The sequence below is a fragment of the Micropterus dolomieu genome, linkage group LG17, assembly GCF_021292245.1.
Source record: "Micropterus dolomieu isolate WLL.071019.BEF.003 ecotype Adirondacks linkage group LG17, ASM2129224v1, whole genome shotgun sequence".
NCBI lineage: Eukaryota > Metazoa > Chordata > Actinopteri > Centrarchiformes > Centrarchidae > Micropterus > Micropterus dolomieu.
In genome coordinates this window covers 9,941,164-9,955,801 of record NC_060166.1, presented here as the reverse complement: position 1 = coordinate 9,955,801, position 14,638 = coordinate 9,941,164, and the positions used below count along the sequence as shown (strand labels likewise).

Here is a 14,638-nt window from a genome sequence, read left to right as displayed (position 1 = left end):
TCCTTGTAACTCATTTGCCCTCCTACCAGCTAGCCAATACCTCATTATATTTGAGGGTGGTGCACTTCACACCCTCTGTTTATATTCATCATCATCTTCTGTCACAGTGGGGTCACTCATTGGTTACCCTGGCCTGTAACCCAGTGTTTTACAACACTACACATTGATAGAACAGAACAGATTTAAGCATGCAGATACAAAGACATAAGAAGAATGGTTAATACACACACATACAATGGTGGAACATTCAACGATCAAAAATGCAGACATGGGGAGACTCTATAAAGTTCTATATTTATGCATTGTGTCACTTTAATAGCTGTGGCCACTGTAGCCACAAATGTTCACTACTTTTGTATATAGATGGTGATAAGCAGTACCGTATGTAGCAGATATTTAAACATTTAATGTATGTGACTGGCAAACAATGTTTACTACTTTTTAAAGAGCACAGGTTTATAGCTAATTTACACATACAGTAAAAACAACTACTGTAGGGTTAATTACAAACCCAAAGTACATACTCCACCACTCTCTTCCCTGTCTCTGCCAAGCTACTGCAGGCTTGGCAGAGACAGGGAGGAGAGTGGACATCCTTCTTCACAGCACTGGTACTAGAAGACCAGGGGTCTCTGGCTGTATTGATTCCAGTAACATCCTAGTTAATGCACACAGTATGAATGTAAACATCGGAAGTGTCCTGCAGCAGTGAGACTTTCCCCCAGCAGAGCAAAGGTGCTTCACACACTAAGCGATGGGGGCACAGAGACAGAGGAAAGATGCCACACTGAAGTCCGGGGACAGACTATGATTCTTACTGCTGAATCATTAATAGCTGCAAGCATGTAGGCCTGCGGCTGACTGTGAAAGTATTTGGCATCTTTGTCTTATTATATTATTATCATATGTAGCCATTTTGCTACAATTACGCTTCACACAACAGCTGCGGCTGCGACCTGACCTTTCTTTATCCTGTGAGAGGGAATTTAGAAAGTGCAGGGAACCACCCGCTGCAGTAGTGCATGGATCATGCGTAATATTCATCCAGCCAGAGGGAACAATCACAAACTGTTCACAGCGCATCGGTCATACTAGCGACCAGAGTACCAGAGAGGGTGTGGGGCAGTGGACAACAGGGCCAGAGACAGGAGATCGCGAAGTGACTGTCCCGCTGCGAACTGTCGGTGATCGGTCCCTCTGGCTGGATGAAGTATGACGCTCTTGATTTTATGCATGGATCCATGATGATAGAGAAATATATAGATTAATGGCAATAAAGCATGCTGTCAATATTTTAGAGACCCCCTCCCCAAATATCCCAAATCATGCTTTTAGGAGAGCTGATTTCGCACCCTGACTCCATCGTTGTTGACAGACTACAGTTCCGACTTTTGGTTTATGTTGTTCCCTAGCTTCTTTGCGGCTGACTGTTAACCGTTTGTGTACCAAATACGATGACTATATAGTGAGAATTATATTTGATATTTTGATAAAAAATTATTGCGAGGGACAAGTCAGTATTGGATATTGATAGCGACATGTCCAAACCTATTTCTACATCCTTGGTATGTAACCATATATCTGAAGGTACCAGGGTTAGTGAACAGATGCTGGTCACTGTCCCCTCTAGACAAATAGATTACAGGTGTTCACTCCAAGAGATTGAAAACTATTAAGAGGTGATGAGAGTGAAACTACCTCAGAGTCAGCACCTTCCAGTATCCCTCATGTTTTTCCAATGCTCTCTAACCCATAAACCTTTATCACCCTTCCAAACTCAACACTTCCTTACATATCTATATGCACACTACATCCTCAACCCATTACCCCGCATTTATCCTTCCACGTTCCCTCACACTTTCTCATGCATCCTTAACTGGGCTGTGCCCCATCCTCCCCTCCCTCTCTGGATGGGAAGCCAGCTTGGCAGTGTTAAAGCCAGGTCCTCAGACAGGTCATTTGACTCCCAGTTGTCGATGGAGTATGTTATTTCCAGAGCACCTGCTACACCCTCTCTCCAACGTGAATCTAAAACGCGCAGCACTTATTCACTTTAATGGTACAAAACAGGAAGACGATGCTGTTCTTTTCAGCACAAAGGGACAGTTTATCTCTAGCAATGGCTAATGGTGGAGGGAGAGAAAAGCCAATGGAAGAATAACTGACCTTTTGATGTCAATGTAAGGATTTTTCAAAAAACTCACTCTCCACATCACCGTGTTTAGCTGTCTGCTTTGCCATCATACACAAATGCTGCTGGTCTGCTATCACTGTCAACTTAAAGGGTGTGTCTTCAGTCATTGCTGATGGTTTTAAAAACCTGAAGCCTATGGTTTGAACCGTTAGCTTGTTAAACTCTAGTAGTTTAGCTATGAACCTGTACAAAGGGGACTACAGAAAAAAGTGATTAGTAATTAGGAGTAATCAACAGGCGGGAGGACAAATGTACAGTAATTGTGTGCAAAGAATTGTGTGTGAGAGAAAGACACAGAAACGCATAGATCAGCAGAGCCTTTTGGTTTTTTTGTGCTCATGCATGTGGTTTTGTTCTCGTTTAGCGCTCACCATTATTTGGGCCTATTTTCATCACAGCCACTGACAATCCCATAATAACAGTGCTGCAGCAGCCCACAGCACTCGCATTCTGGAGGAGGTAAATCAACTACAAAACAGATGCAGTGTATGTGTTTGAGCGTGAGGTGGTGAGTGTGTGAGGAAGTGAACATGGCAGATTTAACAGGCTGGCGAGCAACAAAGGGCTGCTCCCTTTCTTGTTCCCTAGTCAGCTCGGCTTCATGCTTGTGCCTCCAGCTCCTAGCTAGTACTGCTTGATAGATAGATAGATAGATAGATAGATAGATAGATAGATAGATAGATAGATAGATAGATAGATAGATGGATGAATAGGAGCTCATTTGTGTGTACTAGAAAACAAAATGGATTGGATAGCATAGTTGAGAGTTTGGACTGACAGGCTTCTGACTGAGCAAATGTTGGAGATCTGTGTTGACAGAATTTATGGATATGTTGGGTGCGCCGTTCAAAACTGCGATAACGAGTCAGATGGGCTCAATGTAAACAAAACAGGCAACATAATTTTGCAGTTCATTCTCTTGTTATCTCTAGAAGAGACTGTGCAGACAAACACAAATTCATACCACAAAAGCTGGGAAAGATGAAGGGAAAAGCAAAAACATCACGGCGCACAAAATAATGGCCTGCCCTGGACGTAATTCACAGCTGACAGGGCAGACAGTGACAGCATAATGACTACTGCTGCTAATTCAGGTACTGCGCTGCACTCCAACAACAATGCAGCAATTTCATTAGCCGGGCACATTCTGCCAGAAGGATATTGAGTTGTGATGCCAGAAAAATCTGTGACAGTGAAAAATTGGAAGTGGAGTCTTGTTTTGATGGTAGCCTAAGTGGATAAAATGAAGCGACAAATGTACAATAACAAATGCAACAAGCAGGCTTGTGAAAATCAGATGTCATTTTAGATAATAATCTGCGGCAGGGTTGGTATATCCACACAGGAGGACAGACCGCAGTTTAATCTATCCTCTCTGCCATCCTTAACACAATCACTCCATCTCCCTCTTTTCCCAGGTTGGAATAAAAGAGTGGACTATGAGCCAGGAACAGGAAGTAAGCAGCTGTTTCCTAAGATGCACCTGGAGACCTGTGGTGGGCCACTGTCATCGGTGAGGACCACAGTGGAGCTGCAGACCAGCCACATCGGGAAAGGCTGCGACCGTGAGACCTACTCCGAGAAATCTCTACAGAAACTCTGTGGTTGGTTCCATTGTGTTTTGAGTCTCTCAATCGCACTGGTCTGACCAAAATGACAAGCAACTTAGATTGAGTGTGCATTTCTGGCATGTAGCAGAAAATCACATGAGTGTTGGACCTGTGGCTATTGGGGTGGGGATGGATATAAAGAATAAATAGTGGATGGCTGATCAAAGATAACTTTTGACTGAGATGGCAAACTGAAAGTTAGTGCAGTGAATTTGAAGTAAGCTGCTGCTAAAAGCATCAGTGGAATCCACGGTCTGAGTACCAGGGTCAGACAGGGCCTGAGGCGCCTTTCTCTGCCCTTTTTAAACCAACATCTGAAAGCTCCCGGTCCGTGTTGCTTTCTTATCTCCACTTGTGTCCCTGGTAAACCCCTGTGCTAAATGAAGGCACCAGAATAGCAACTTAAAGCTGTGTCACTAATGATGTGACAGAGCGAGGGCATTAGCCGCCTCAGATGTAGCCACGCTTTCTCCTCAGTGACTGATGAGCAGCCGAGTTGCTGTGTCAGTGCCCAGAGCACCAACAAAGCAGCCAAGCCCTGAGCCCTGACTCCAGCCCCCCTCCCCGCCCACATTGCACCGCCAGCAGGGGGGCTGGAGTCATCATCTTTGACTAACGGCCTTCACAAGCCCCATTCCAGCTGATCTGAATGCATAACGTTCCCTCCCTGCCTCCCCTGGCTCCCGGTCCATGCATGGTTTACCACTAAAGAGTCCTTTTCAGGCACCTCATAATCGTTATCTGATAGTGAATAGAATAAATTGTAATTGCTTTTTTAAAGCACAATCAATTTGAGATAATGTACAAAGACATCGGGCAAAGAGAAGGCTGCAGCTGGATGCTGGAGAAGTCGATGCGTATTTATTTACTGAGGGAATCTAATTACTGGAGTCAGAACGTCGACACTGGCATTAGTACGAGTTAGAGGAAAAACAGCTTTAGCTGACTGAGCTTTACAGACGGGGGAAAAATAACAATTAATGTGATAATGTTGTGTTATTAGCAGAAACGAACAGATGCATGTTGCAATTGTTTGCCTGGACAAGGGAGACATAGTGAATTCTGACATTGCCCATTTTTTTCTCAGAACAGCATGGTTTCCGTATCACTTTGATTTATTACCATCTGTAAGCTGTTACAAATGATTTATAAATGTGGTTTAAACGCATGAAATGCATTTTTCACTGTCATACAGAAGGGCAAAGATAGATCAGTAAGGGCATGTCAAATACATTGAGGAGCAAGGTGAGCGACACGGCAAAAAATAACGTTTGTCAAAGTGACAGTATTCGACATATTGAGCTTATTGTGTCAAAGGTATGATGGAGTTGCTTTTAAAGCGAAGTAGAGAAAGGCAATAGGATGACTCAATGCAATGCAGTAATGATTGGTGTGTTTTGTCGGGATGTATAGGGATCATATAACAAAAGTGTCAGCTGTAAACAATTCTGGTGAATGGCTGCTTCATACCATGCGGCGTCCTCCACACCAAGTCCTTGCTGTGTCTTTCTGCTACCATTGTACTCGGTCAATATGTCCTTTCTGTTTCCGTAGAGGCACATTTTAGTGGTGAGTTATGTTATGAATTTGTGAACGATGCCCAACATCTCTTTCCTTCTGAAAGTCAGTTTCATTTGCCATGAATCAATACCCACATCCTCTATCCATCTCGGCCCATTGATTACATATTAAGCCCTGCCATCTGCCTTACTCATAAGTAATCATAGCCAAGGTTAGGCCAATACACACTGTATATCTGTCGTGATTGTTATTGACACGTCTTCTGTCGCACATCTTGATCCCAGGGGCCTCCTCAGGCAGCACTGACCTTCTCCCTGCCCCCAGCACTGCCACCAACTGGACAGCTTCCCTGGTAACTGACAGCGGCAGGGACAGTGATTTGATCTTCAGGTTTGACGGTCGTCAGGCGGCTAAAATCCCTGACTGGGTTGTACCCCAGAATCTGACAGACCAGTTCACAATAGCAACTTGGATGAAGCACGGACCCAGTCCTGGGCTCAGAGCTGAGAAGGAGACACTACTCTGTAACTCCGACAAGACTGGTGAGTGACATCCTTGAAGCGGTGACTCTGATATTCATGGTCTATATTTATATGATGGGTGACACAAACCAACATGCAGTCTCTAAGTATGGAGTCAGGCCTACCACGAGCCTCCAGAACAGCTTCAATTGCTCCTTGCCATGTCTGTGGAATGAACACAGTTCCTCCAGAAGATATTCCCTCAGTTATATATACCATTATTTAATCAAGTAATATCATTGAGATCAAGATCTCTTTTGCAAAAGAGACCTGAGTACAGCAGAAAAACATAAAGGATCAAAGAAAGGCATATATGTCAGTAAAAAGATTTGAAGATGAATGTTTATGATTTGGTCTTATGGTGATGGTGGTTGAGAGCATAGTCTTAAATGTCATCCAAAGTCTTCCATAGGTGTGAAACTTGGTTGAGCTCCGGTAATCATAAAGGGTGCAGCATTTTGATTGATTTTCATACTCACCATCCCATTCAAGGAGCCCTGGGGCACGGAAGATTTCCTTTCAGTTGTCTGTATACTGTATATATATATGTATTTAAATTGCAATTAAGTCTGGTGATATTCTACATTTTTCTTTTTTCTTTTATTCTACATTTTTCAACAAATCCTATTAAAAATCTAAAACTATGAATTGATTCTAACAGCTATTATATGTGTGGACAAATATATCTTCAATCTTTCTATCTCCATTGTTTCCCAAAAACGTGTCATTGGGCTATGTGGTTACCCTGGGTGACATGTTCCTTCAATATAATGAAGATGGGCGCTGCAGGCGCTGTAAATGCTCACTAGAACACCAAATGTGTATTTATCCACAGCTAAAATAGTCCCAGACAATTGCACTGTTTACTCCTGTTTGAGTGAAATTTGTTAAAAAATACAGTGGCCAACTGTTTAAGAAGAAATACTCACTTTTAATTATGAAACTATATATTTGCGAGTCATTTTTAAAGATTTACGTCTTCATTAGATACTGATACGCTTTGGGGCTCAGGACTATCACTGTGTTGGTTTTGGTCTCTCAGTGGGATTTTCTGACAATACAAAAAGCGTAGCATAACACCACCCATATCCCTTATTATAATCGTCTCAAAGTGAAGTGTACTTGATTTGACCATGAGGGTTCAAATTAAAAATGTAAACGCTACACACCATAAATCATCTGAGTGGATCTGTCGATTCCAACCAAGCCTCTGATTTGTGATTGTGGTACAATTTGTCAGGAGGTCAATTGACTTCTCATTATAGCATAATGGTGATCATTTAGCTCTGTGTTATCAGCGCAACAAATTCAGTAACATTATAGCGTAGCATTTGCACAAAGGGATGATTTTGTTGTTAAATATCCAGTGAAAAATAATGTGAAATGTTGTCCTCCTTCGAAGCAGTGCAGCTGTCCCAGTTTTTGTGAGGTTTCATAAAGCTAAATGTCCGGTTATCTGACAGTGAGTAGGTGTGATGATTTGGTCCCTGGTGCCTACTCTTCTTTCTCCCTCCCTCCCACAGAGATGAACCGTCATCACTACTCGCTGTATGTCCATAATTGCCGCCTGGTATTCCTGCTGAGGAGAGACTTCACCCAGGTGGACACCTTCAGACCAGCAGAGTTCCACTGGAAACTGGAGCAGGTAAGACACTGTGATACTCTGGAACATGTACGACAGACAGGAGAACTTGTATGACATATAAAACAAATGATCTCAGTTTATACCTCTACTCACCTTTGTGGATTTATTAAGTAGGTCATGAGCCAATCTCATAGACAGGGATGATTTTGATTTTGGTTTAATCCATGTTGGACTGTATCTTACACTAATAATCGAAGACTCCTGGTAAGACTTTGGGGTTCATTTACAGTGTTGCATAAGGTTTACAAGGAAGAACCACTGGTCAGTCCACAGGGACCTCACTTACTGGTTCCCCATCAGACAGACGAAAAAGGCTTTACACATATCCAAGGTTTTGTGTGTATTTGCGTGTACATACAAGAGCATGTATGCATTTCTATTTTGTGCTTGGCTGCACTCAAAATCCTCCTACAAACCAAAACGAAGCCTAACCTTTAATTAATTAATTAATTAACATTTTTTTTTAAACTCTCATGCCACTCTACCTAAAAACCGTGCAGTTTTTCAATGGAGTTAGTGATTCCTCAATAGATATTTGGCACAGACTTTGTTGATGGTGTTTTATTATAGCTAGAGCTGTCTTTTTTACTTTCTCTGCCATGTCATTGCCTGACATGTCATATTTATATTTCTGTAAAGAATCAAATATTTCCAGAGATAAAACAGTGTGTTACCTGCATTGGGAATTACCAGTACTGGGGATAATTGCAAACATGATTTTGGGAGGCTTTTTTGTTTTAACAGAAATGTTAGTATAAGTAGGGCACAACTGGAATTCTTTTAGGTGTGTGTGTGTGTGTGTGTGTGTGTGTGTGTGTAAATGGCAGCTGTCTGTTGATCAAGGATGCTGTGTTAAAGTCAGACAGGTCACCTCGACTCACAAGACCCCTCACTCACCCAGCAAGGACATTTGATTCAGGGAAGAGACACACAGCTGAGCCTGGACATCCAGATGCAGCACCCAGAGCTAATTTGATCAGACAGATCACTGGTCTTGATTGGGGGGAGAGCATGACAGAGGTCGTCCATCTGCCTCCTGACGGCACATGGCGTGTGTGAGCCATCGTCTGGAGGAATTTAGACACACGGTTCCCACAGAGTATCAGTCACTGTTTTTTCATCCAGTGCACATTTTCTCTGGTGCTTACGTGTTACATTTTTTAAACAATGTTAACATTCTGAAGATCCAAATAATCTGTGAATGTGTAAAAAGTGAGGGTGGGGGTTACAGACAATGTGAGAAAATGTTGTCCATGGTGGGAATTTTGCACACTGATTCCATCCATCCATCCATCCATCCATCCATCGTCAACCGCTTATCCTGCGTACAGGGTCGCGGGGGGCTGGAGCCAATCCCAGCTGGCATCGGGCGAAAGGCGGGGTACATCCTCGACAGGTCACCAGTACACTGATTCCTGAATTTTTTTAAATTAAGACAATCTTTTTGGCCAATACAGCTTGAGTGCTTGAATTTATTGGCCTGGTTTGCGAACTGTAAAACTTAAGGTAAAAATTTGTTTTATTTTATTTTAAGTGAAAATAAAGGAATCAGTTTTTCTCTAAACCTCTGTCTCTGGCAATATAGGGAAGGTGTTTAAATCTACATTTGGGGGATCAATATTTACAGAAAATAGTTGACTGAATAATTATAATAATAACCCTCCCTGTCAGCTAGGATTGGCAACAGCCCCCAGCTACCTTCTAAGGATAAGCAGTTATAGATAATGGATGGATGAATAATTTCATATATTGTAAATTATTGTAAAAAATGTTTAGAGACCTTCATTTTGGTGTCTGTTCTTTTGAGAGAGAAGTTTTTTAAGGGAGGGTAAGGGGTACGTTTGGGGAACTTGGACTCATGACCTCAGTATTTCTAAAAAGCCTGGATACAACCCTGTAAGCATTTGACTTTTTATTAGCTGTACTAGCGGTGTGGCTTGAGGGACGGCAGTGCTGGTCTACCAATTTGGTCCAGAATAAAAATATCTATTTAACTACTGGATGGATTGCTATAGATTTTTTTACAGACATTCATGGTTTACACAGGGTGAATCCAGATGAACTGCTGTTCCACATAAATTAAGTTGGTAGATTAGGATGGATTTTGATAGTTTTTCTCGTACATACAACTTTCACACGGCTACACAATAGTTGTTAAGCTGTAGAGTTTTCTGAACACTTTTTGAATCTCCTTCTCTTTCTTATTCGCCCTCTCTCATTTTCCTCCCTCTTGTTAATAGTTGTCTCTGAAACCATGGGGCATGAAAGGAAACTTTCATTAAGTCGCTATCTCCCCTTGCCTTCTCGCCACTTTCTCCTCATCTGCTAATGTCTTTTAAACAAAATGACTGAATACCTCCAACCTAGAAAACCTCCTCTCCCTGCATTGGTTTATCACAGACGTCCAATTAATTTCTCATACAATCCAATCAGGCATTGTGAGTCGCTACATAATGACTGGAACGAGGGGGGAAGATGGTTGCAGATATTAGTTTACCTGCTAGAAAAAAATGAGTTAATAACAGAACCAGAGTAGTTTAAGGCACCACAGCTTTATGCGTACAGGCCCATTGTGTTCGGTGTGATTTAGTATTTTAAGCTTTGCTATCTATGCAGTGTGCATTGTTGAGAGAGATGGGCTGAGGTTTTTATTGACTTGAAGAGATTTGTATTGAGCTTGTATTGAACATCTCTTTTGTGCATGGTTTCATATTCTTAAAATTCAGACTTACATTCAAGCATCTCTAAGAAAGAGACTGTCAATCTTGAAGTTGTTTTCTGCATGGGCCAGTATTGAATGAGACCCTGCATGGGTTATAGCTACTGTATGTAGAAAATTGGATTGAGTCTGCACGGTCTAAAAAAAATAGCCTTTGGCAAACACAGGTGTCCAGGAAATTCACTAGCTGAAAATGTGACTTGCACCCACACTCGGACTTTAGTTCTTCAACAGTGTATTAACAGCAAGCGAGACCTTCTCCTATTGAAGTTATTGATCTAGATAAATAAAACTCATTTGATTTGAGTCAAGCTATGACTTTTTTGTTTTATTTGTTTTTAAAAAATTCTAAATTAAATTGTTGGTTGGTGGCATTTTACAGACGTGATCATCCTCATTGTAAAATAAAAATGAGGACGATCATCTGAATTTTGATCAGTCTAACTTGCGCACTACAGAGCCCCCGAAGGACTACACAGGACTATTTTTGTGTTCCCTCACAATATATTTTGCGTTCTCTCGCAATACTTTTGCATTACCTCACAGTACTTTTGCATTCCCTTGCAAAATGTTTTGCATAACCGTGTAATACTTTTGCATTCCCATGCAATACTTCTTCCATTCCTTCTGAGCGATAGCTGTGTCTATTTCCCTCATCTTCTCCTTGCTCAACGCCCCACTGTATAGATCAGGTTATTGAATTTTACTTTGAACCGGGCATTATCTATGCTGATAAAGTACTACTGCTCAATAGGCATGGTTATGTAATTAATCAAACCAGACCAGGTTCCACAGCCGGTGCTGTGATCACCCCCCAAAGGAGAGAAAAGAGAGTCAGAATAGGAGCCATGCTGGCCTAGCTTGGACTTAAGGCTGGACGAAATGGGAAATCGGAGACTGTTATGCCCACATTGTTACAGAGACCTGCCCCGTCAACCCGGGCAGACCGTGTTTCAAGCTGTCAGAGCGAGAGACTCCAGCAAGATGTGAGGAGGCGGACTCTGTGTTTACATTGATGATGCTTGGTGCTCAACCGCAGTCAAAGTGAATGGACACTGTTTCCCAAATGTCAGACTTGTTATGTATCTACATGTCTCACATTAGGCTCCACTGTCCACTCTTATTAGGCTACTCCCGCTACTGTTATGTAGGCCTACATCCAATGCTACTATTATTAAAGTAGATAGTATTTCAAATAATGGTTGCATTACATATTTTATGCTCACTCCGCCTTACAGTAACAGATCAGCTCTGTCTTGTCTAAAAGTTACTGTGTTGTATAGTGTCTTGTCTGGTAAGTTGAATTATTGTGACTTTGTTTTTAGCACCTTGGACCTTGAGAAACGGCATCTAGTTCATTTGTATACTCGCTGTGTGTATGAATGACAATAAATGAACTTAAACTTAGTCAATGTCAGTCCATTGCTTACTGACTTGCGTTAGTCCAGAGTTATAACCTTGATTGAGAGACAAGAACACAAGACACAGACAGAGATCCAATGCAAGCTAGATTAGCATGACAGACTAGAGAGAATTGGGTCTTGTGAGAAGTACTTAATAGGCATGGTAGGTAATGGTTCTGTCCGAGAAGAAAATCACTGTACACTAAAGAGTAAAATGTTGAAGTACCGGTGAGTACCGGCCCACTTCGAGCACTGTTTAAGTTTACTTTCACTAATTACATAACCATGCCTAGGGCTGTACTATATCAGTATAGGTAATGCCCAGTTCAAAGTAAAATTCAGTGAACTGATCCATCACCAATAGGGTTATTTCTGTGTTTACTTTTTTTGTGTGGACTTTTTGTAAGACTAGTGTAAAATGTTTATTAGGGAAACATTAAGAGACGCACCCCCACATTCACAAACAGCTGTAGGTTGTTTTGGCTGTGATCCTTTTCCTAATTCTCTATAATTGAGGCCACAATGAGAAAAAGGCCCTTACAAGCACTAGATGAGGTCTAGTAATTGCCACCAGTGAGTAAGTTTTACAACACCCTAAAGGCTGTGACCCAATGAGACCACCGTTAACAATCATTTGCTTTGGCAGATTGACCATCTTCTGGGTTGGTTATGTTCCACATTTTGAGTGCAGTGGTTCATGAAATGCTGACGGGATACATACTTGGCTCATTAGGACCATAAAAGACAGAATTGCTGTTTGAGGCTGGTGAATACTAGTTTTTTTGTGGTTTTGCATTGCTTCCATGTTTCCGGAGTTTGATAATGTGTCCCAGTCCCACGTAGTGAGATAAATGGAAATGCTCTGTGTACAGTTAGAACAAAGCCTGCATTGTGTTCTCGCCTGACAAGGAGGAGAGACTTTGGCGAGAGAAGAAAATCAATGAGAAGTCACCTCAAGCCATTCAGCTGCACAAAGAATGAGAAAAAAAACGACTGGGATAATTGAGATCTAAATGATCTTTCTACCAGGAGTCTAAATTGAATGTGGATGTGACATCATTACCTTCAGCTACCCCATGAAAAACACTTTTTTTTTCAGGAGAGCAGTCAAGCAAATACTCATTGGGACTTTTTCTGATTTCATAAGTAGACAGCACTGCGAAATATGAAATTTCAGTCTCTTACCATGCATGCAATACATATGACAGGTTTAAAAGCCTGAATGTCCTTTAGAGTCAGGGAAGGTAAAGCAAGTGAGACAGCTACAATATGTGTAAATATTTATGTAAATGGTTTGCAGTTGTCTCATACATACTTAACTGCATGTTTATCCAGGCCATTTAGTTGCTAAATGTGTCTGCTGTTTAGTGCTCGTAGCTAGCATTCAGTGGTTTTCAGAGCTTTTTCACTGACAACAGCTACCCGCTGCATGTTGATGAGAGTGAACCGAGATAGTAAAGTTTAGGACTGTAGGACCAAAACAATGAGCTGAAGATGCTAAAACGCTCTGGAGAGCTGAAGGGAACTGCAGAGTGGGGTGATAATTCTTGAAAAATATTGACTAGTGGCACTTTAAATTTAATACACCCTCTTGAACTCAGAGGGCATATTATACCCATTAGCCTAACCTTAGCAACTTACAGAGTCATAATCTCCTATAAATTATATTTCTGGATTTGGGCATTTTCCTTTTTAACAAAAGTACATGAATAGAAATTTGATTTTAAAGATCATGGACCTTAGCATCATGTTATGAAAGTAAATTATGGTTTAAGATAACAATTCACTTTTGTCTTTCACTATTGATTTCCCCCTCCTACACCTTCACACATCTTCTGGGTGTAAACGATAGCAAATGTATGGCAAAATTGTGCACTCACATCCATTGTGCACATAAACAATGGCTGAATGTATTCTCAGTCATGACAATAAAAAGATGGAGAAAAGCATTTTTCTTTTTGCCAACCACTTGGCATGATCCTCCCCCACAGATGCCTTCTAACTGGTCCAGGCTCTTTGTCAAAACAAACATCTCCTGAGCACAATTTGAACGCAGAGCATCTGGCATTTTCAAATTGCTGATGTGCTGTTGTGGACCGCTGTCATCAGAAACTCCTTGTTAGTAAACTATGGGATCTGTAGGGAGTGCACTACCTGATGAGGTTATGAAATTATGTTGTTTTATTATGAACTGGGAAAAAGATGCATTTTGCAAGAGAACAGTGAAGGTCTGCACAACATCTGCCTCGCTCGGAGAGATTCTGAGAGAGAAAAGGCTCACGGCATTCACACACACTGGCCGTCTCTCAGGCCAAGACCTGCTATGATGAGCACAAACCATTACCACGCTCAAATAATAGCACATGCAGCTGTCTCCCATTTTGCACCAAATGAATATGAAACTGAGGGTGGTGCAGTTTTGATCCACAAACATGGCTTTTTTGTGTAATCTGTTTTCTGCATGCTTTTTTTCTTTTTCCACCAAGCAACAGCAGTGTCCAACAAGTCCTCCATGTTTAACAACAAAAGACACAGTTTGTCCGCGACCCTGTGCACAGGATGAGCGGTTGATGATGGATGGATGGGTGAAGGCACAGTTTGTCCAAGTCAACTAAAACTACACATAGTAATTTCACACTCCCATCAGCTGGACGACATCATTTGTCTGTGCCTTGTGGTTAGTTTTAGGCAGTAAAATGACTGAGTTGAGTTTAGGGAAAGATCATGATTTTGGTTTAAATAAGTACTTGGTTAAGGTTAGAGAAACTTCGTAAAGCTACTACTTTTGCTAGGTAAGGGGACCCTCGTCATCATGGTTATCAAGGTTGGTGTGGTTAAAGTTAGGGAACAATTCTGGGCATGCTTTTAAAAAAGTCTGATGTTTTGATGACCCAACTTTCCTCCCCTCCTCCTTTGCTCCCGATATACTACAGCTGCTAGAGGGCTTTGTTGCTTCAGAATCAGAACAAGAATCAGAAAGATTTTAATGATCCCGGGGGAGGGGGGGGGGGGGGGGGTTTTTGGA

At 41.7% G+C, this 14,638-nt stretch overlaps 1 protein-coding gene across 1 annotated transcript in view; it reads left to right on the top strand.

Moving 5' to 3' along the window:
* LOC123986046 (calsyntenin-2-like) overlaps positions 1 to 14,638 on the top strand; it is a 279,612-nt gene that overhangs the window by 209,465 nt on the left and 55,509 nt on the right. Inside the window, exons 6-8 of the mRNA XM_046074108.1 lie at positions 3,613 to 3,798; positions 5,610 to 5,867; positions 7,370 to 7,491. Of these exons, the coding sequence (XP_045930064.1) occupies positions 3,613 to 3,798; positions 5,610 to 5,867; positions 7,370 to 7,491 (566 nt within the window). The remainder of the gene's footprint in view (positions 1 to 3,612; positions 3,799 to 5,609; positions 5,868 to 7,369; positions 7,492 to 14,638) is intronic.